Source organism: Elephas maximus, chromosome 26 (genome assembly GCF_024166365.1).
Source record: "Elephas maximus indicus isolate mEleMax1 chromosome 26, mEleMax1 primary haplotype, whole genome shotgun sequence".
Taxonomy (NCBI): Eukaryota; Metazoa; Chordata; class Mammalia; order Proboscidea; family Elephantidae; genus Elephas; species Elephas maximus.
The window spans coordinates 7,006,104-7,028,512 of record NC_064844.1 but is presented as its reverse complement, the minus strand read 5'-3'; the positions used below and the strand labels follow the sequence as shown (position 1 = coordinate 7,028,512).

The window sequence follows — 22,409 nt, the reverse complement described above, 5'->3', positions numbered from 1 at the left end:
GTGGGAACTAGAGGAGCAAATTAGACAATACCATACGGAAGCAATCAGACCAATTCAAAATGCATAACCAACCCAATATGAACCAGTCAATGGCAAGAGGACAAAAAGGAGAGGGGAGGAGGCATACTCCAGATGAAGAAACACAACACCCAAATAGAACACGTTAACCTCGTTTAGATGCTAGTTGGAACAACTCAATTGTAAAAAGGCATTTGTAAGCAGTTGGTGAAATCTGAACATGGGCTGGGTATTACATGATACCAAGGAATTATTGTTAGTAATTAAAAAAAAAATGTGTCTTCCCATTGAAGTTGTCATCTTGATAGCAAAGACTGTATACAAAATTAGTATTCAGTATGTATTGTTGAAGCTGATGTTGAATCTTTGTATTTAAATTTTAGGCAGAAAGTCAAGAAGCACTAGGAAATCATTTATTCCTTTTAAGAATTATGAATTCTATAGTTGGAAAAGGGAAGAAGGATTATCTAGTCAAAACAAATTCATCTTGACGTGAAGAATAGGAAACAAAGCTACATAGTGGCTTGTCTAGAACCCAGGTGTGATGGTTAAGGTTGTGTGTCACCTTGGCTGGGCCATGAGACTCAGCGGCTTGGCAGTTATGATGTACTTTGGCAGTCATATGATGTTGTGATCACTTCCATGGTGAGATTTGATATAATGTGATCACCTCCATGATGGGATCTGCTGTGAGTAACCAATACGTTGAAAGGAGTCTCCTTGGGCGTGTCGCCTGCATCAAATATAAGTGGACATTCTAGCAAGGCTCACAGGCTTTTGCTCGCTCTGGATCCTGCAGCTGGTTCTTGTTCGTCTGGGACCTGAGCTAACAGCTTACCGGCCATCTTACCCGCCGATCCTGGGATTTATCAGTCTTCACAGCCTGTAAGTCAGAGCCCTGCTTTCTGACCTGCCGATCTTGGGTTTGCCAGCCCCTGTGGCTGCATGAATCAGGATGGAGGAGCCTCTATCCTGACCCACGGACTTGGGACGTTCCAGCCTCTACAACCACATGAGCCATTTCCTTGCTATAAATCTCTCTATATTTATATACTTCACTGATTTTGCTTCTCTAGAGAACCCAGCCTAAGACACCAGGCTTCTGTGCTACAAGGCCCATCATACTTCTCAGTGTGGCTTACAGGGAGGTTCTTAGTTGCCAAGCCCTGTGCTGCTCACGACCCAACCCTTTCTTCTTTCCCACTTGGCTTTATATTCCTGCTCTTTCTCCCAATTCCATTTTCCATCTCCAGGCATTTTAATTTATATTCACTTGTCAAGTTTCACTTTCCTTGGGAAAGCTGCCAAAGGTACTGCTAACAGAGAAGGAATTATAATAAGTGGAGGAAAACATTTTAAAACCAAGGCAAAATTAACAGTAACAACAACAACAGATGCTGCCTCAGGCTTTCTCCAGATTTACATACCTACTTCACTCTCCTGTCTCTCATGGACACATTTTTTTTCTAAGTTCTGTCAATGGGCACATAACAGCCTTCTACCAATCATACAAGTCTCAAAGAAAAAAGGGTGTCGAGCCATTGGTACATGAAGAAATCCCCTCTTTCTTTCCTTTTCTTTTTTTCACCCTTCATCTTTCCTTTTCAAACATAATGACTAATGTGAAGGCCAGAAATCAAAATATTATTAGATATTATAAGGCTTTTAGTAATATATGACTAAACTGTACACATATATTACCTTAGCAAAAATACTAAGTTTTAGGAAACTGGATTATAATTATCCAATACTGTGTTAAGCACTATATGGAAAAACTGAAAACTCAGTAATTACCCTTCTGGATTTATTAGATAAGCCAGGCAACCCTAATTAACAGACAGCTTAAGATATTAACAGGCAATAAGGTATATCCATATATCAAATATTCCAAAGAGAGATGATTACATAATTACAGAGAGATAGAAATTGGGCTTTCGTAAGAATAGACCAAGTAGAAGAAGATGTGTCTCTAGGACCTATTACATAGAAATAACGGCTGTCTCATACTAAGTTCTACCTTTATGCTGTACACTTATATGACACACATCATCATCACTAATCCTCACAACAACCCCTAGGGGAGGCATTACTGCCCATATTTTACAAATGAATAAGATGTAAGATCAGAATTTGAATATGAGGCTGTCTGACTCCAAGTTCATATTTTTTCCATTACAAAATAAAAACTACACATTCAATTTAAATTTAGGAGGGGACAAGCTCAGCCCTTTGCTCTCATTCTATCTAACAGCAGCTCATTTTTACCAGGCCAGGATCAAGCTGGCATTCAGCTGGTGTTCCCTGGTGTGGCATAAGGGCTGAGAGCCGCTCTGCTCAGTCTGGCATCTGTTCTGCTCAACGGGTGGCCATGCCACACTGATCGTTAAATATTTTGAACATCACACCTGTCCTTGACACAGAACTCTTGACTTATCAAATACTTATTCAGGCACTTGAAATGATCCAAGCCCACCTCCCCTGACACACTTTCTATGCCTACTGCTGTCCTGGTTCCACTTCCATGTAAAATTTGGCGGGTTTTCACCCTAGGTCAGAACATGGCAAGATTCCAACTTTTATAATAGAAGCCTAACCTTCGTTGTGCGTATCTACCAAAGCAAGTGGCCCTTCTTTAAATCAGCAGCATAAAATTACTACACTTGAGATTCTCCCCAGAGTATCCAACCTTGAAATGACATTCTGCATTCTTTTGTCAAGTCAAGAGTGTAGCATTTGATATTTTGGAAGGCAGTCTAACAGACAGGATACTACTCACACCTTCCTCAGTTCTTCTTATCAAATTAGATCACCCAAAAGGAATGTATCTGGGCATCAGCTTAGGCCCTTATCTAGAAAGGCCCACACTGAGTTTTACATGAAGTTATATCATTGCATTTTATCAAGGTTCATAAGAAATGACCATACAAAAAAAGGAAGCAAGGCTATAAATATCAAGCACAAACCTAAATGTCGTCATAACAAAGGAATTGTGATTTATTTTTCAGGGCTTCATACTCCAGGTTTATTTATAAGGTAGTTATGCCAACATCAGTGTGCCCAACCCACAGACCCACAGAGTGTTGTACAAGCTCCCTCAGCTGGTTAAGATACGGAACTACCAAAAGACATGTCCCATTAAGTTGACTGAGTCATCCTCTTCAGAAATTTCTGTAACTCCAGCCTCAGATCGAAGAATGGACATAATGTCGTTAGATAATTTGTCAAAGCCATTCTGTAAACATATATCCGCCATTTCTTGCCACCTTTCTAGGGAGCAAAACGGATCATTTATCATAAGGTGTTCTACTGCATCTGAGGAGAAAAATAGGACATTAATAGTATGGCACTTACCCTTATTTGATAATCCACATCAAGGGATTCTTCAAAGCTAGAAAAGGACACCACTTCAAGTGGGGTGCTATTAACATCCACCTGATTCCCGTAAGTTCAATGATCTAACCTGTGGGGCACTTAGTCCAGCTCAGTTCAATCGTCGAACACTTCTCACACTCCACACTCCTCTACTCATTTCCTTGGTGAGGTAGCAGATGCTGAAGGCTACCAGACAGGGAGCTCAGAAAGTCAAGTAGGTGGGCTCAGTCTTATTCACAGAGTCTATAAGACACCAGAAACTATCAAATAACTGAACTGGTCTGGTTTTCGTGATCCTTCAGAAACTCGATGAAGGCTCTCCTAGTGCTGACCCATGGGCTTAAGAAGCTCTTTGATAAATCTTCACCCTATGCCTAGATGGAAACCTCTTAATGACAGGGCTTCTGTAACAAGTATTGTTCTAAAGGAAATAAAAGAAGGATTTTTTTTTAATTAAAGAAATCTAATGATATTTATTTCATTTGTTAAATTTCTTTAATAAATAACATTCTTCTTTAATTTCCTTTAGAAAAATATTTGTGATATTATTTAAAGAACTCTGGCGGTACAATGGTTAAAGCACTCAGCTGCTAACCAAGCGGCCAGCAGTTTTAACCCACCAGGGGCTCTGCAGCAAAAAAGACCTGGAGATCTGCTCCCATAAAGACTGTTGTTAGGTGCCATTGAGTTGGTTCCGACTCATAGCAACCCTATAAACAACAGCATGAAACACTGCCCAGTCCTGCACCATCCTCACAATTGTTGCTATGGTTGAGCCCACTGTTGTAGCCACTGTGTCAGTCCAACTCCTTGAGGGTCTTCCTCTCTTTTGCTGACCCTCTGGTTTACCAAGAATGATGTCCTTTTCCAGAGACTGGTCCCTCCTGATGACATGTCCAAAGTATGTGAGTCGAAGTCTTGCCATTTTCACTTCTAAGGAGCATTCTGATTGTACTTCTTCCAAGACACGTTTGTTCCTTCTGCAGACCATGGTATATTCAATATTCTTCGTCAGCACCATAATTCAAAGGCATCAATTCTTCTTTGGTCTTCCTTATTCATTGTCCAACTTTCGCACGCATACGAGGCAATTGAGAAGACCATGGCTTGGGTCAGGTGCACCATAGTCCTCAAAGTGATATCTTTGCTTTTTAACACTTTAAGGTCTTTTGCAGCAGATTTGCCCAATGCAATATATTGTTTGATTTCTTGACTGTTGCTTTCATGGTAGTTGATTGTGGATCCAAGTAAAATGAAATTCTTTACAACTTCAATATTTTCTCTGTTTATCATGATGTTGCTTACTGATCCAGTTGTAAGGATTTTTGTTTTCTTTATGTTGAGGTGTCATCCATACTGAAGGCTGTAGTCTTTCATCTTCATTGGTAAGTGCTTCAAGTCCTCTTCACTTTCAGCAAGGAAGGTTGTGTCATCCGCATATCACTGGTTGTTAACGAGGCTTCCTCCAATCCTGTTACCATGTTCTTCTTTATGTAGTCCAGCTTCTTGGATTATTTGCTCGGTATACAGATTAAATAAGTATGGTGAGAGCATACAGCCCTGACACACTCCTTTCTTGATTTTAAACCATGCAGTAACCCCTTGCTCTGTTCAAATGACTGCCTCTTGGTCTATGGACAGGTTCTGGAATTCCCATTCTTCACAATGTTATCCATAATTTGTTATGATTCACACAATCGAATGCCTCTGCATAGTCAATAAAACACAGGTAAATATCCTTCTGGCATTCTGTGCTTTCAGCCAATATCCATCTGACATCAGCAATGATATCCCTCATTCCTCGTCCTCTTCGGAATCCAGCTTGAATTCCTGGCAATTCCCTGTCAATGTACTGCTGCAACCACTTTTGAATTATATCTTCAGCAAAATTTTACTCTGTGTGATATTACTGATGTTGTTCGATAATTTACCAATTCTGTTGGATTATCTTTCCTTGGAATGGGCACAAACATGGATATCTTCCAGTCAGTTGGCCAAGTAGCTGTCTTCCAAATTTCTTGGCATAGAAGAGTAAGTGCCTCCAGCACTGCATCCGTTTCTTGAAACATCTCGGTTGGTATTCCATCAATTCCTGGAGCCTTGTTTTTTGCCATTGCCTTCAGTGTAGCTTGGACTTCTTTCAATACCATCAGTTCTTGGCTGTATGTTACTTCCTCAAATGGTTAAACATCGACCAGTTCTATTTGGTACAATGAGTCAGTGTATTCCGTCCATCTTCTTTTGATGCTTCCTGCTTCATTCAATATTTTGCCCATAGAATCCCTCAATAATCCAACTGGAGGCTTGAATGTTTTCTTCAGTTCTTTCAGCTTGAGAAAATGTTAAACTTTAGAGCCTAGGAAAACCGATGGGGCATTTCTACTCTGTCCTGTATGGTCGGTATGAGTCAGAGTAGAGTCAATGGCACACAGCAACAACAACAATGATATTATCTACTTTTGAAAATCAGTTATAGTGACTTTTGGAATATATCTATTTATGGAACTCATTTCTTATCTACCATCTGCAGGATATGGTACTTCATGACAGGGCATCTCTTTTTAGAATATTATCTCACTGTTATTTTCTTTCTCCCATGATTATAATCTTCCCATCAATATATTTTAGCTGATATCTGTTACGATAATTTTAAAATAAAAATTATCTTCCCAAGTATGTTTTCAAGCAATTTATGGATCACATAATGCCATTCTTTCACTGGCCCCAAACAAAAATTTAAAATCGAGTTGTCTGGTCAAGTTTCTATATAAAATTAGTGAAGGGAAAGAAAAGGAGAGATCTGCTTAGTTATTCTAGACTTCCTGCAGAGTTAGGTTCTGAGTGAAAATCACGTAAATATGCATATAACTGGTTTAAGAATAAAAAAATATATAATTATGTCCAAATAATATTTGAAACACATATAAGAGATTGCTAAATATACATGTATTTTAATATGTATAATTAAAATCATTTAAATTTTTTAGCATAGTGTTAGTTGTTATTATATTTCCCTCAAGCTTCATAAAGACTGTCTGTTCACTCTAATTCTTTCAAGAGATATATACTATTGCCCACAGACTACTATTGACATATTAATCTTTATATTTATAAACTTCTAAAGTTAACTTTTTTCAAGAGAATTTGTAGAAGATTTGAGTTCAGCACATACATAATCATCTTGAATCTTATCCTCAATATTGTTAAAGTATCTCAGCTGTGACTAGCAACTTCCTGTCTCATATTCAGTCCCATAAATAACCCTATTTATATATCATACATGATATATACAACATTATATAACTGCTGTTTCTTCCATAACATTTTACTCTACTTACCTTTCCCGCCTTTATTTACTTCTTGAAGTAGCTTAATGCCAACCTTTTTCATATCTACAGAGAACAGATGAAGTATGGCAAGACCCAAAGACAAAGGTGGTGGTTTCCCATTCCACTCTTTAGTGAGACAATGAATTAATTCAGTTTGGGGACATAACGTTATGAGCTGCAACAGGTCATCTGAAAGCAAAAAGGAGAAACTGTGCCTCAACATCCTAATACGGTAGAATATCAACTAGGAACTGGGAACAGATAATGCCTATCCTTCCTGATCTACGCGTTTTTATCCAATCCTTCCAAGCCCCCGTCAACGCCTAACTCCACACCAAACTCAGCAGCGCTATCCCCAGTCAAAAAAAGCAAAAACAACAAAAAAAAAAACACACACAAAAATTAAAGAAAAACAACTCATAACAAAGAACGCCAAAAAGAAACCAAAACATTTATCAAAGGACTATCGTGAAAAGAAACGTGGCATGATAGAAGGAACTAGACTGGTAACCAGGTAGCCTGAATTCTAGTTCCAGCTGTGTCATCTGTAACCGTTTGGACCTCAACTTCTGCACGTGAAAAGGCCTAGAGTTGGAGATCATTTCTAAGGTTCCATCTAATACTATGTTATATTTGTCTACATTTTGTTGCTTATATTTAGGCAGCTTCTAGTGAGTATAATGTGTGTCTTTCTGTGCCTTGTACCAAAAAGGGGCTTAATAATTTTGTTATTTAAAATAGCGAATATTTAAAAATTTAAAAAAGATTTTAAGAAGCCATTAGCTAGTTCAATTAGCCATAAGTAGAACCATATGAAGTTGCCAACATCTGATCATTTTGGGGTTACAAAAAGAGCAACTTTGTAGGGTTCAATCTCCTCGTTAACTACTAAGGTAATCTAAAAACTACATTTATAACTTACATTCTTAAATTTCTAAACTTTGTTTTAACTTTTTAAATTTGTTAAAGTATTCTTCTCGGGGCACAAAAGAGATAATTTTCAGAATAATTGCTGAGAGCTTTTCAAAAACTATCATAAATATAATTTGCAATCTGAAAGTCAATACAAGGTAATCTAGTATGTATTTACTAAACAAATACTGTTCTGGGAACTTATACATACATTAAATCACTGCATTTAATATTCAAACTAAGTGCAATTTTTCTACTGCCTAATTGCAACTTAGGTGTTTCAAAAAAATCGAAATGAACTTTAGTTCACTAATTTTTCCCTTCTAATGCTTATATTACAATTCCAAACACTATACAATATGACCAATATGTTCGGCTATTTAAAAAAAATTCTTTAAGTAGCATGTTCAAACATATTTATTAAATTTATCTTTAAAACTGTATATGTCTGGGACTGTCCAGCTTACTAAATATTTATATGTTGAAGAAAAACAAGATATCTGAATGCCTAACAGCAAAGTAGGCTAGCTCCAGTTTTCTTTAAAAATTACAAATGAAATGTCCTACTTACCATATATATATTTTATCAATTAAGTTTAAAATATTGCCTGCTATCACTAAAAAAAAATCACTAGTGATCTTAAATTAAAACCCAGAATTCAAATGTATATGAATAAGCAGGTTTTGTTTTTTTTTTTTCCTTACCAGAAGTAAAGTCCTTGAATTGTTGGATGTATTCCATGGCCCCGTAAATTTGACCAAGTTTACACAGGCAAAGAAGAGCTTTCTTGTGCAGGCCACATTCATTGTAGATAATCTGAGCTAAGGCCACGCATTTGGCCTTGTTGTACGTATCCTGCTCCGCATAATCATGAATCACATCCCCAGCCTCCTCAGAAAATGTTAGCCTAGAGAAAGCAGACCAGTAGGCACATATCTGAGAGCTCTAGATGACTGGATGAGATGCCGGAATATTTCAAAATCCAACACAGTGGAGCTGGGCTTCCCAGGGCCCACAGTGGAGCTGGGTTTCCTAGGGCCTGTAAGAATTCTAATAAGCAATTGATCAGCATGTGAAAGACTTAAGAGCAAGAACAAAAACAATCGACTATGTATTCCTTTGGGGGAAGACATTTTGGTGAAGGTGAGCTCAAGTTTTTAAAAAATCCACAAACAAGGTTAAAACTCTTCTGGAAAGACTGGTGGGATTGAAAATTACGAGCTAAACAAAAGGTCTCTCATTGGGGCTCTCAGTACTTACCTAGATTCTAAACCTTGCAGACGCTTATTAAATGTTCCTTAAAGATGACAACTGATTTCGGCTCATAAAAAAACAAAAACTAAACCCATTGCCATTGGGTCCATTATGACTCATAGCATCAGGAAAGGACAGAGTAGAACCGCCCCATAGGATTTCCAAGGAGCGCCTGGTAGATTCGAACTACCAACTTTTAGTTAGCAGCAGTGGCACTTAACCACCACGCCACCAGGATTTCAGCTCATAATTAATGATAAATCTTGCAAGCATTTGTACTAAAAGGAAAACAAAGAAGGTGTGACATCACTGTTATTTTTAAAACTTGCTAGAGATTTTTAAAATAGGAAAGAACAAACACATAGCTCTTATACTAGGAGAAGGCATTCTTTTAAGATGGCTCAGTTGAATAAAGGAAATCACTAACTGGATAATAGACAAGTGTTAACTTTGGTGAAAGGAAAGACAACACACAATAAAACAATAAATGACCAAAATATGTCATAAAAAAAAAATTGTGTTTTAGCTGAAAGTTTACACCGCAAATTAGTTTCTCATTCAAAAATTTTTGTACAAATTGTTTTGTGACATTGTTGCAATTCCCACAATGTGTTAGCATTCTTCCCCTTTCCCTTTACATCCCAGGTTCCTGTGTCCATTTGTCCAGGTTTCCTGTCCCTTCCTGCCTTCTCATCTTTCTATTTGGGCAGGTGTTACCCATTTGGTCCCATATACGTGACTGAACTAAGAAGCACGTTCCTCATGTGTGTTATTGTTTGTTTCATAGGCCTGTCTAATCTTTGTCTGAAAGGTGGACTTCAGGAGTGGCTTCAGTTCTGAGTTAGCAGGGTATCCAGAGGCCATAGTCTCAGGGGTTCCTCCAGTCTCTGTCAGATGAGTAAGTCTGGTCTTTTGTGTGCGTGTGTGTGAATTTGAATTTTGTTCTACACTTTTTTTTTCCACTTTGTCCAGAACAGGAGATCTATTGTGATCCTGTCAGAGCAGCTGATTGTGGTAGCCGGGCACCATCTAGTTCTTCTGGGCTCAGGCTAGTGGAGGCTGTGGTTCATGTGGTCCACTAGTCCTTTGGACTAACATTTTCCTTGTGTCTTTGGTTTTCTTCACTCTCCTTTGCTCTGAACATGACAGGACCAATAGATGTATCTTAGATGGCCGCTCGCAAGCTTTTAAGACCCCAGACGCTACTCACCAAAGTAGGATGTAGAACATTATTTTATGAACTATGTTATGCCAGTTGACCTAGATGTCCCCCAAGACCATGGTCCCCAGCCGTTAGTCCCAGTAACTCAGCCTCTCAAGGGGTTTGGATGTGTCTAGGAAACTTCCATGGCTTTGCCTTAGTCAAGTTGTGACTTTGCCTACATTGTGTGTTGTCTTTCCTTTCACCAAAGTTAACACTTGTCTATTATCCAGTTAGTGATTTCCCCTCCTTCCTCACAACCTCCCCTCCCTCGTAACCATCAAAAATTGTTTTCCTCTGTGTATAAACCTTTACTTGAGTTTTTATAATGGTGGTCTCATAAAATATTTGTCCTTTTGTAATTGACATATTTCATTCAGCATAATGCCCTCTAGGTTTATTCATGTTGTGAGATGTTTTGAGGATTCGTCATTGTTCTTTATCGGTTCGTAGTATTCCATTGACTGTATGCACTATAATTTGTTTATCCATTTGTTGATAGGCATTTGGGTTTTTTCCATATTTTTGCTATTGTGAATAATGCTGCAAAGAACGTGGGTGTGCATATGTCTACTCACGTGATGGCTCTTATTGCTCCAGGATATACTCCAGGAGTTGGACTCTGGATCTATGGTATTTCAATTTTTAGCTTTTTAAGGAGACACCATATTGTTTTCCATAGTGGTTGTATCATTTTACATTCCCACCAGCAGTGCATAAGAGTTCCAATCTATCTGCAACCTTTCCAACATTTGTTATTTTCTTTCTTTTTTCATTTTTGATTCATGCTAGTAATGTTGGGCTAAGATGGTATCTCATTGTAGTTTTAATATGCATTTCTCTAATGGCTAAAGATTGCAAGTATTTCCTCATGTGTCTGTTAGCTCCTGAATGTCTTCTTTGGTGAAGTGTCTGTTCATAACCTTTGCCCATTTTTATGCTCTAGCTGCCGCGCCATGGTGGGGGCTGGAGGGGGAGGGGAGTTCTGTATAGGGATAAGTAGGGAGGAGAAAGAGAGGGAAGAAAGAGAAAACAAAAAAGAAAAGAAACAGAAAAAAAATGGCAGTGCAGTGGGGGCCAACAGTGGGGTGGGGCAAACCTGGTGCTAGTGGGAAGGTGACATACTGGGCTAGGTGGGAGGGAGAAAGAAAAGAAATTAAAAAAAAATTGGTGGTGTGGTGGGGGCCGCAGGTGGGGACAGGGGGGCCTGGGGCAACAGCGGGCCAGTACACCGGTGGCTCTCTAGCCACAGTGGTGTGGCAAGGACTGGCAGAAAGAGGGGGAGGTGGTATAAAGGGTTAGGTGGGAGGGAGAAAGAAAAGGAAGAAAGGGAAAAAAAATGGCATGGTGGGACCTGGCCGGCGGGGCGGTGCCGACAGGGGGTACCTCTCTAGCTGAGTGGCACAGTGTGGCTCATTGGGAAGGGGTCGAAGTGGTGTACAGGGCAGAAGGGTGAGGGGTGGAAAGTGCATTTCTCTGGTTAGCAGGTGCTCTGTCTCCTGTGGGAAGCTCTGTGAAGTTGCCTTCTTGTACTCCCTGTCCAGGGTCATTGCTGGCTGTGTTGCAAGATGGTGACACTGTGCTGTGTTAACCAGCAGGGGACTTCCACTCCATGTCTCCCACTATTCTCTGTTTTCCATCAGTTTCTTCTTCCATTTGGTGTCTGAACCAGTTCTTTATCCCTTCATTTGATGCTCGGGGTTCCAAGATTGACGTCTGTATCTGTTTTACTTAGTTTTGCAGGTCTTTGCTGCAGAGGGTTGCCATGGTGCATTTGTCTACGGTGCCATGTTGGCTCAGCTGCCTGTCATCATATTTTAGTGCATCATCTTCATACACAACTGATGTGAACCATCTGTACTATTCCAGTAACTTCACCTAGAAACTACCAGCATAAGCCAAAAGAACATTTGGGTGTGATTAAAGATGTCACTTCTAACTACTGATTATATAAAAATTGTGCTCTAGCTATATTTTTAAACAATAGCTACAGAAAAACAGGAATCACATAATATTGATGTCTACGTACATGTAACAAAATGCTGATAACATTTAAATAATATCTTGAAACTCCCACAAAATATCTCTTTACCGAAAATTCCTATCAAGGAAAATAATGTCCTCTGTGTTTGTTGGGGTAGGCAGCAAAGAAGTGGGTCTAAAATCAGAAGGCTGCTTCTGAGTGCAAATCAATTATTTAGTAAGCAATTCCCTGATTTCCACACTTAGATACCAAAATATACTTTACCACAATTAAAAAGACATATCATTAAAGAAATAATCAGATATGAATTAAACAAATATGGACTATAATAATTATATAATTATGTATTATATAATTATTAATAAGAGAAATAAATAAATGCTATCAGAAATACTGGTATTGTCGTTTTGTTCCAGTATTGCCGTCACTACATAGACTAAAAGAGTTACTCATTACTCATTCAGCCTCAGGAAACGTGGCTGTAGCTACCAAAAACCTGTATGTTGGTATTTACACGTACCCACAGCCTGTGGAGAACTAGGTTCCTGCCTTCCCCCCTGCCCCGTGATGTGACACTGGTCAATCTCTGTCTATTCTTACTGCTTAACTTCCATTCACCATTAAGTGATCATGAATCATCTTGTGAATTGCTGGGAATCAATGAGCTGGGCTCATTGTGGCTGGCCCCCATTACTCCATGAATGCTTAGTAAATACTTTCTGATTGATTAATTGTATTAGGACCTGAAGTAAATGCTCCAATAATGTATTGATGAGAAAGCTATTAAAAATTTTGAGAAGAACAAACAATTTTATTAACCAAATGTAAAAATGAATTTAAAAGCTTAACTTTGCTTACCTTTCCTGGGTGACCCAGTGTATAACTAAATCTAACCGTTTTTCAGATAATCCACACTTGATGCCTTCCACGGTTAGAGCTGCATCAATAGGACGTTTAGAAGCCTGGCTTGTGCTGAAGAGCGCCTCAAAAAATAACAGTAATGGAGAAGGCTTTCCTCTAATTTTTCCAGCAGCTACAGAAAGAAGAAAAGTTTTTGAGTCAAATATTTTAAGTAATAGTTTGCTTTTTATTTCATATTATTTTCATCTCTTCACATTTTCTCAAAATTTTAGTAACCTAAAATTATCTGCACATTTGTGACTTTCAACTAAGGCCTATGGGTTCTTCGGAATAACAACTAAATATCACAAGGGAAGACAAAGGCCGAGATTAGAGTGATGTGTCTACGAGTTGAGGAACACCAAGGATCGCCTGCAGCCACCAGTAACTAAGAGACACATGGAATGGACTCTCCTCTGGAGCCTCCGGAGTGAACCAGCCGCAGTGACCTCGTTTTCAAACTTCTGGCCTCCAGAACTGCGAAAGAATAAACTTCTGTTGTTAAGCCACCATGTTTGTGATCATTTGTTATGGAAGCCCTAGGAAACTAATACTGCCCATCTCTTTCTGATTATAAAACTTAATTTCTGAATCATAGAAAATTTAGTATCATCTATCGCCCACTCAAGAACGAATCATTATTTTACACTTTGTGACCAAAAAAATCCGAAAATTTATAACAAAAAAGATCAAAATTAGAAACTAGAAAACCTTCTCCACTGTTTCATTGTCACAAAAATACTAGTATAGTGCTGAATTATCAGACTTCTTATACTCTTTTCTTTTTTAACCATAAACATTTAGATAAGCAATAACTGCTATTAAGAACATTAGATTAAAATCTGAATGGGCTGGAGAAATAATCAATATTATTCTAGTTTTATGGAATATTTCTGCTTTAGTGGCTCGGTTAGAAAGCGTTATTCAACAGTCTTAGAGAATGACTCACCAGGGCTCTTTATCCAGAATTACTAGGGAATAAACATTGCACACAACACAGTTTTCGACATAACTAAAGTTTACTCCTTTAAATGCCAAAACTATTCTAAAGTTTTTGACTGACAATTTTCTGTAAAATGTTGTGAATTCTTCATTTCTCAAAATAAATATTTAATAATAAAGTTTCCTCCTAATCAATGTCATTATTATGAATATCAATTATTGTACAATGTTTCCAATTAATGTACAATATTTTCATCTGGAGAAATGAAGTCTGACACTAAATGGTCCTAGATAACACGCTTTTTTGAATTCTCACATCTGCTTTTTGTAAGTTTCCTCTCCCGTCCATTGCTTTTTGTCACTTCTTGTTGCCATTTATGCGCTTGGCCGGAGCATCCTTCACTAACCAAAGAGTTTGTTTTAGATCTCCCTTGGGATGGAACAACAGATTTTCTTTAAATGGGGCTTTTTATTGTGGCCTTGGTTTTCATTTAGGCTCCAAAGCTTAGCTAAGAATAAAGAAGCTCAGTGTCCACACACTGAAAAACTACTTCTGCCACCGATAGCCCACAGTCACCTCTAGGCTACATAAGAGACGGGAAGAGTAATTGGAAGATCTGCTGAGCGATTTCGGTGGAGAGAGCTGTTGGCGTGCCGTCTGCTTCCCCTCTTAGTCACCTAGTGCTGGTATAAGAGAAATACCACAAGTGGATGGCTTTAACAAACAGAAATTTATTCTCTCACGTCTAGGAGGCTAGAAGTCTGAATTCAGGGTGCCAGCTCCAGGGGAAGGCTTTCTCTCTCTGCCGGCTCAAGGTGAAAGTCGTTGTCATCAATCTCCCCTTGGGTCTAGAAGCTTCTCAGTGCAGGGACCCAGGTCCAAAGGATGCGCTATTCTCCTAGCTCTTCTGTCTTGGTGGTAGGAAGTCCCTCTCCTCTCTGCTCGCTTCTCTCTTTTATATCTCAAAAGAGATTGACTCAAGATACAACCTAATCCTGTAGATTGAGTCCTGCCTCATTAACATAACTGCCTCTAATCCTGCCTAATTAACATCATAGAGGTTAAGATTTACAACATATAGGATAATTGCATCAGATCACAAAATGGAGGACAACCACACAATGCTGGGAATCATGGCCTAGCCAAGTTGACACATATTTTCAGGGGGAACAATTCAATCTATGACACCCTCCCACCATTGCGAGACGCAGAGAAGATAAATGCTTCCCTCTGACAAAGAACTAAGAGGCTGGCTTTTCCTGGTAATGGTATAAATCTGCCACGACCAAAGAAAAACTATGAAATGAAGAGAGGAGACAAAAGGTGTGTTGCAGAAACACAAAGGGCCAAATTCCTAACGCAAACTATACTGCTCTCTGACCAGTGAAATGAGACAAGCACAAAACTGAACATCCAGAAGTAAATATTTAGTCTGACATGTCCCAATGTTGAAAATAATCCGATGACAATGATAAATTAGGATCTTGATATTTACATGTGGGCCCAGTCAATGACCAATTAGAGTATCTCAGTTCCAAACTAGCATGACTACAATTCTCCTTTATTTAAACTGTGTATACACCCAGTACTTGAACTTCTGGGTGGGGTGAGGGAGAGGAAACAATCTCTCTGATTTCTAAATGAATCCATCAGATTGTTCCCCTTTTGCTAGCAGGAAGTAAATTTAGCACCCATATCTTATTTGCCAGATTTTCCCCCCAGATTTTTATTTAACACCCCTACTCAAAGTCAAGTGAGAAAAATTTTAAGAGAACAACTGGACAAGGGTGTCTTAGGTTTGGAAGGCACAGAGACCAGTGCCTGACATTTCCCTGGAAAAGTTTAAAGTTCTGAGTCCAGAGGGAGGAAAGAGAGCTAAAGTAGGAACATATTCTACTTCCACAAGAGTGCATGCTCCTCAAGGGTGAAGAAGCACCCATGGAAGGTAGGAAGGCTGAACTTGTCTTGAGGGTGCACACCACCAGGAACAACAGCTAAAGGGAAAGTCATAAGCATCCAGCCAAAGCAGTACCTCCTGAATCAGTAAAAGGTGCAGTGGGAAGACCCCGATAAGGAGAGATTCCAAAAAGTATCTACTACGTGGCTAATAAAAGCCAGCTTCGGGCATCTGCAACACCGGGAAGCACCAAGGCCAGACCACCACGTTACACCAGTCAAGTAAGACCTATTGTGTCTCTTACACAGCCTGACTCAAAAGCTGCCCACTGATTAGAGGAGGAGGAGTAGAAGGATAAAGAACAAACACGTCTCCTTGTCTATGACCTAGAGGTCATAGAGTCAAGTCAGACCCAGGCTGGGAAGCAGAAGTCTTTGGTTAATTAAAAGTTTACAGTTTCTATTCACTTTAGACTAGACTTTTGGGTACCTAAAAATAAAACTATTAATATCTGAAAAGTGAGTGGAAAAAACTATGACCCTACCGACATACCATGCAGTAACAGAGATGGGCAAGTCAACATTGCCCCTTTAAGAGACAACAGCGAGGAGGAATGAAGTTATTTCCTGCTCTGAACTCCAGCAAGTCTAGTTTGTTCAACGATCCAGTTAGAATACCAAAGCTTGATAAAACCAGGCATGAAGTAAAGAACTGATTCTGACTGAGAGTCTATTAATGAAATATAGGGATTTTAGCACAGAGAATCTGTCATACGGATTTTTTTATTGCTTCCAATCCACTGCCATCGAGTTGATCCCAACTCACAGCAACCCCATAGGGTTTCGAAGGCTATAAATCTCTACAGAAGCAGACGGCCACATCTTTCCCCCAAAGAGCCGCTGGTGGTTTCCAACTGCCGATCTTTTGGTTAGCAGTCGATTGCTTTAGCCACTGCGTCACCGGGGCTCCTTTTCTACATACCAGCAACAAATAATTGGAAATTGAAATAGAAAATACAATTTACAATAGCATAAAAACTAGACTATTCTTTAGGATAAATATGACAAAAGATGTGCAAGACCTGTATGCTGAAAACTACTAAACATTACTGAGAGAAATTAAACAACCTAAATAAAAGGAGAGCTGTACTGTGTTGGGGTGGTTAAGTGCTACGGCTTCTAACCAAAGGGTCGGCAGTTTGAATCCGCCAGGCACTCCTTGGAAACTCTATGGGGCAGTTCTACTCTGACCTATAGGGTCACTATGAGTTGGAATTGACTTGACGGCACTGGGTTTGGTTTTTTTTTTTGGTATATTGTGTTCATTGCTCAGAAGACCCAGTATTGCTCAGTGTCAGTTCTCCTCAGATTGCTCTATCCATTCAATGTAATCTCAATCAAAATCCCAGGAGCTTTTTTTGTAGAAATTGACACAGTGACTCTGAAATTTATATATACATATATGAATCATACAGAAATGCTTACCCTTAAATTTATTCATTGTACCAATGTTTCGAAGAATTCTTCTGGGACTGTTCGCTGCAAAAATAGCTGCCTTTTCATATTCACCAAGTGTGATTAATTCATTGAACCTACAGCCATTGCGTTTTATAAGCATTATAATGTAACACACAAAAAAGAAAACTGATTAGAAATGTCTAATACAGACTAAATATACTTACATAATAAGATATAACAACAAAAAGTGGTTCATTCACTCTGTGAGATGTACTTTCAGTTCTTTCCTTGACATTCTGTTGTTTTGCTGTAGCCACAGAATAAAACTCTCACCTGCCAGCTGACTTTGAACCTGATTCTGGGCTTTATTCCTGTTGAATTTACAGCAAGCCATAGAGAATAGAATGGAAGAATTTGAAGTGAATTTACAGTGAGCTCAGATCTCTTTTTCTCTCAAACGAGAAGGTGTGTCAGGGGAAAGAAAGGCAATATGCTTAGAGGCTCAGCCTAGGAGAGAATATTAATTGAATATACAGGCTGCCAAGACGGAGATCAAGAGGTGTCCCTGGTGTTCAGAATCCTACGTTGCTCTTGATCACACTCTCACTTTAATACTAGACTAGCATCAGAAGGAAAGACAAAGAGTTAAGATAACTTAAGCCTCTATTCCTCTTGCAATGGCAAAAGGTCTCCATATCAGCCCTAACCTCACAATTAATAAACGATGGCAAGAAGAATTTACAAAGCTGCAAAGAAATGTATAGGATGAGAAAGGTGCTAAGGTAATTAATATTAAGCAAAATACATGAAACTTGAACTCAACAGGGGATTTTTCTCACATATCTTAAGTTGATAGGCTTAAAGAAGGACACAGTGTAAGGAAGTAACATAGAATTGGTGCCAAAATATATATATATATATATCTTTACCTCCTGTTTATTATACTGACAAGCCAAACAACATTTGGCAACTGTTTAACATATAAAACTAGGAATATTACATAATGTTCTTTATATATTGGTCTTATAACCTGTAAATAAACTTCTTAAAGAATACAGTCTTAGATCTGTTTAAGCCTCTAAGCCTCTATTACACACTATATACAATAACTTAGTAAGTATTAGGAAGAGATATGCCTTCTTAATACGTCATAGGATGGAAATAAGGAGAAAAAAGTACTGAATGGGCCAGGGTAATCTGAATCAAGAAGATATACTGTCAAAAATACTTTGTAACATCAGGCTGAAGTCTAGAGAATACAAAAAATATATAAATAAAACTTGTATTAACAATTCAATTCTCCTATCACTTCTGAAAAATCTCTCAAACTACCAATTTGGCATTTTTTTCACAAGGAATCTATGCAAAATATTATATTTTAGTTTATTTTCTAATTTGTCTACTTGAGTAGAATTTTAAAGATATAAAAGATTGAGATACTAAATATGGTCATTTTAACATCAAAAATCAAAGTTCTTGAGTTACTTGCCTTTCGATATAGCAAAGCAAAATTTCAGCTTCTTTTGCCTTGCTTGGATCATCTTCAAGCAAGTCCTCCACAGTACCTTGGTCACCTGTCAGTATTAAAAGCAGCACCATAAAATATTTAAAAATGGTTGCCAATAAAATATACACATATATTTGCTGTTGTTGTTATTTGGTGCCATAGAGTCAATTCTGACTTATAGTGACCCTGTATACAACAGAACAAAACACTGCCCAGTCCTGTACCATCCTCACAGTCGTTGCTATGTTTGAGCCCACTGTTGCAGCCACCATGTCAACCAACAGAAAAAAATACACACACACACATATACTGCATTTTACATAAATAATGCAAGCCTTCTACATCTGTTTGCCCACCTCGCCTTCCCCCCTCAAGGTATTTTCATAAGCATATGCCAATTTTTTTTACAGCAACTTGTGGAAGAGGACTGGCATGGCGGAGATTCCAATTCCAACAGCTTAATGCTATGGCTTCTAACAACATCAACCTCTTCCTGAACGGAGCTAACTCCTTTCCTCCTTGTTCTAGGTACATTTTCAGGTATTCTCCCTTTGGCTCACCAAGTCTGTTCTTTACCAGTCACCTGGTAGCTGCTGAAGGAAGAAGCCCACAGGGTAACGGAGACCTAGCAGCTGCTTCCTTTAAATTTGGTCTTGGAAAGACCCACTCGTTAGCTTTATGGAAAAAAGAAAAGTCTTCCATTATTTGTGCTAATTTAAAAATACAGATAAACTACCGTGTAAATCTTTGGTTTTCTGAATTTGCTCCACGGTGACTTGAAATGATCTGCTCATATCCGATCTTACCCATGAAGTAAGTGCGTGTGAAATAATTTGCATTCTTTGATGACTATAAAGACAACAAACAGCAACAACATATGAGCCTAAAATCAAGTGATGGACTATTAGAATAAACACAAATAAAAGATTCAGACTTTAAAGAGATATAATCAACTTTCATACCGAGACTGTAACTCTTTGTTCAGATTTTCAGCTACGTCTCTCTGCTTTAACAACATAATCATTTCCTCATCTAAATCAGCCTTCCTTTGAGCTGACACGTATTTGATTGACATCGTTTGTTTAATTTCTGCATATTTATCTTCAAGATGTTTCAGGTGTTTAGTAAGAGCATCTAGATTGACGGATTCTTGAAGAGTCATGCCTACAGCAAAAGGGAGCAAAACAAACCATTAGTGGGGCTGTGTGCTCAAACAGCGAGTCTTGGAGACAGTTTACTACGTTAAGAAATAATTCAGAAATGGTAGCATGAATTTGTAGCTTACCAAACATAAAAAGACAAAGCCTACACTCTTAAATGACAGCAGTTTTAAGCCTATCATCAGTGACTGTCCTGAGGACACACAAATCTTAAATCTTTAAAAAAGAAAAAAAAAAAAAAAAGGCCTTATCATCACACCCTGCAAACCTCTAACTGGAATTATTGCTCAATCGCACCAAGAGCCTCTGCCTAACAATTCAGAATTCCTGTCAATTGAATTCTTTCTAAGTAAATCTCCCATTACTATTACAGCTAACCCCAGGATAACGCTTACTCTCTCTAACACACAACTCACAAATGCTTGTCAAATCTTCAGTACTCTCTCCCTCTCTGTCTCCTTGATTCAGTATGTGCACACACTTACACTTCCAACACCTTCCCTTCTGCTTCTGGCCGATTTTCATCCTTACCACACACCTCAAATTCCCCAGAAGCTTCCCTGAGTTAATCCTACTTGATTTTAATCATTCCTTTATCTTGAATTAACTGAGCACTTAATCAATTTGCTAATTATTCTGTACTTACTCCTATGTATCTTATTTGTACTTTGCTAGGCATCAGTGAGCTGAAATGCACTGGTCTTGGCCATTCTGAATCAGACCATCACAAGGTCTACTATGACGGGAATGACAACTTGAAGAGGAATGGTGTTGCATTCATCCTCAAAAATCTCATTTCAGAATCTATCCTGAAGTACAGCACTGTCAGTGACAGGATAATATCCACACGCCTACAAGGAAGACCAATTAATACGACTGTTATTCAAATTTACAGAAGAAATTGAAGCTTTTTACCAACTTCTGCAGTCTGAAATTGATCAAACATGCAATCAAGACACATTGATAATTACTGGTGATTGGAATGTGAAAGTCAGAAACCAAGAAGAAGGACTGGTAGTTGAAAAATACGGCCCTGGTGATAGAAACGATACTGGAGATTATGATAGAATTTTGCAAGACTGACGACTTCTTCATCGCAAATACCTTGGTTCAACAACATAAACTGCGATTATACATATGGATCTTGCCAGATGGAATACACAGGAATCAAATTGACTGTATCTGTGGAAAGAGACAATGGAAAAGCTCAATATCATCAGTCAGAACAAGGCCAGGGTCCGACTGAGGAACAGACCATCAATTACTCATATGCAAGCTGAAGTTGAATTAGAACAAGTCCACAAAAGCCAAAGTATGACCTTGAGCATATCCCACCTGAATTTAGAGACCACATCAAGAATAGATTTGAGGAGGGTGGGGCCAAGATGGCAGACTAGGTGGACGCTACCGCGGATCCCTCTTGCAACAAAGACTCGGAAAAACAAGTGAATCGATCACATACATAACAATCTACGAACTCTGAACAACAAACACAGATTTAGAGATGGAGAACAAACAAATACGGGGAGACAGTGATTGTTTTCAGAGCCAGGAGCCAGCGTACCAGTCAGCGGATTTTCTGGAAAAACTAGTTTCCCAGTGATGGCTCGGAGACAGCAGTCCATATCAAATCACATAAAGAAGCAGACCATGACAGCTTCTCCAACCCCCCCAAACAAAAGAATCAAAATCTTTCCCAAATGAAGATACAATCCTGGAATTATCAGATACAGAATATAAAAAACTAATTTACAGAATGCTTAAAGACATCACAAATGAAATTAGGCTAACTGCAGAAAAAGCCAAGGAACACACTGATAAAACTGTTGAAGAACTCAAAAAGATTATTCAAGAACATACTGGAAAAATTAATAAGTTGCAAGAATCCATAGAGAGACAGCATGTAGAAATCCAAAAGATTAACAATAAAATTACAGAATTAGACAACACAATAGGAAGTCAGAGGAGCAGACTCGAGCAATTAGAATGTAGACTGGGACATCTGGAGGACCAGGGAATCAACACCAACATAGCTGAAAAAAAATCAGATAAAAGAATTAAAAAAAAATGAAGAAACCCTAAGAATCATGTGGGACTCTATCAAGAAGGATAACTTGCGAGTGATTGGAGTCCCAGAACAGGGAGGGGGGACAGAAAACACAGAGAAAATAGTTGAAGAACTCCTGACACAAAACTTCCCTGACATCATGAAAGACGAAAGGATATCTATCCAAGATGCTCATCGAACCCCATTTAAGATTGATCCAAAAAGAAAAACACCAAGACATATTATCATCAAACTTGCCAAAACCAAAGATAAACAGAAAATTTTAAAAGCAGCCAGGGAGAAAAGAAAGGTTTCCTTCAAGGGAGAATCAATAAGAATAAGTTCAGACTACTCAGCAGAAACCATGCAGGCAAGAAGGGAATGGGACGACGTATACAGAGCACTGAAGGAGAAAAACTGCCAACCA

At 38.6% G+C, this 22,409-nt stretch overlaps 1 protein-coding gene across 6 annotated transcripts in view; it reads right to left on the bottom strand.

The window, feature by feature from the left end:
• Window positions 1–1,922: 1,922 nt before the first annotated feature.
• Window positions 1,923–22,409, bottom strand: part of CLHC1 (clathrin heavy chain linker domain containing 1) — a 52,358-nt gene continuing 31,871 nt past the window's right edge. For 3 of the 6 annotated variants that reach the window (XM_049870422.1, XM_049870421.1, XM_049870425.1), the window contains 8 exons: window positions 19,738–19,939; window positions 19,512–19,624; window positions 18,758–18,842; window positions 17,296–17,402; window positions 12,930–13,104; window positions 8,337–8,539; window positions 6,729–6,908; window positions 1,923–3,330 (listed from right to left, as the gene is read on the bottom strand). In XM_049870422.1, coding sequence (XP_049726379.1) covers window positions 3,134–3,330; window positions 6,729–6,908; window positions 8,337–8,539; window positions 12,930–13,104; window positions 17,296–17,402; window positions 18,758–18,842; window positions 19,512–19,624; window positions 19,738–19,939 — 1,262 coding nt within the window. In that variant the 3' untranslated portion in view covers window positions 1,923–3,133. Of the gene's footprint in view, window positions 3,331–3,478; window positions 3,634–6,728; window positions 6,909–8,336; window positions 8,540–12,929; window positions 13,105–17,295; window positions 17,403–18,757; window positions 18,843–19,511; window positions 19,625–19,737; window positions 19,940–20,581; window positions 20,799–22,409 lie in introns of those variants that run through there. The other 3 variants (XM_049870426.1, XM_049870423.1, XM_049870424.1) reach the window with 3 other exon arrangements.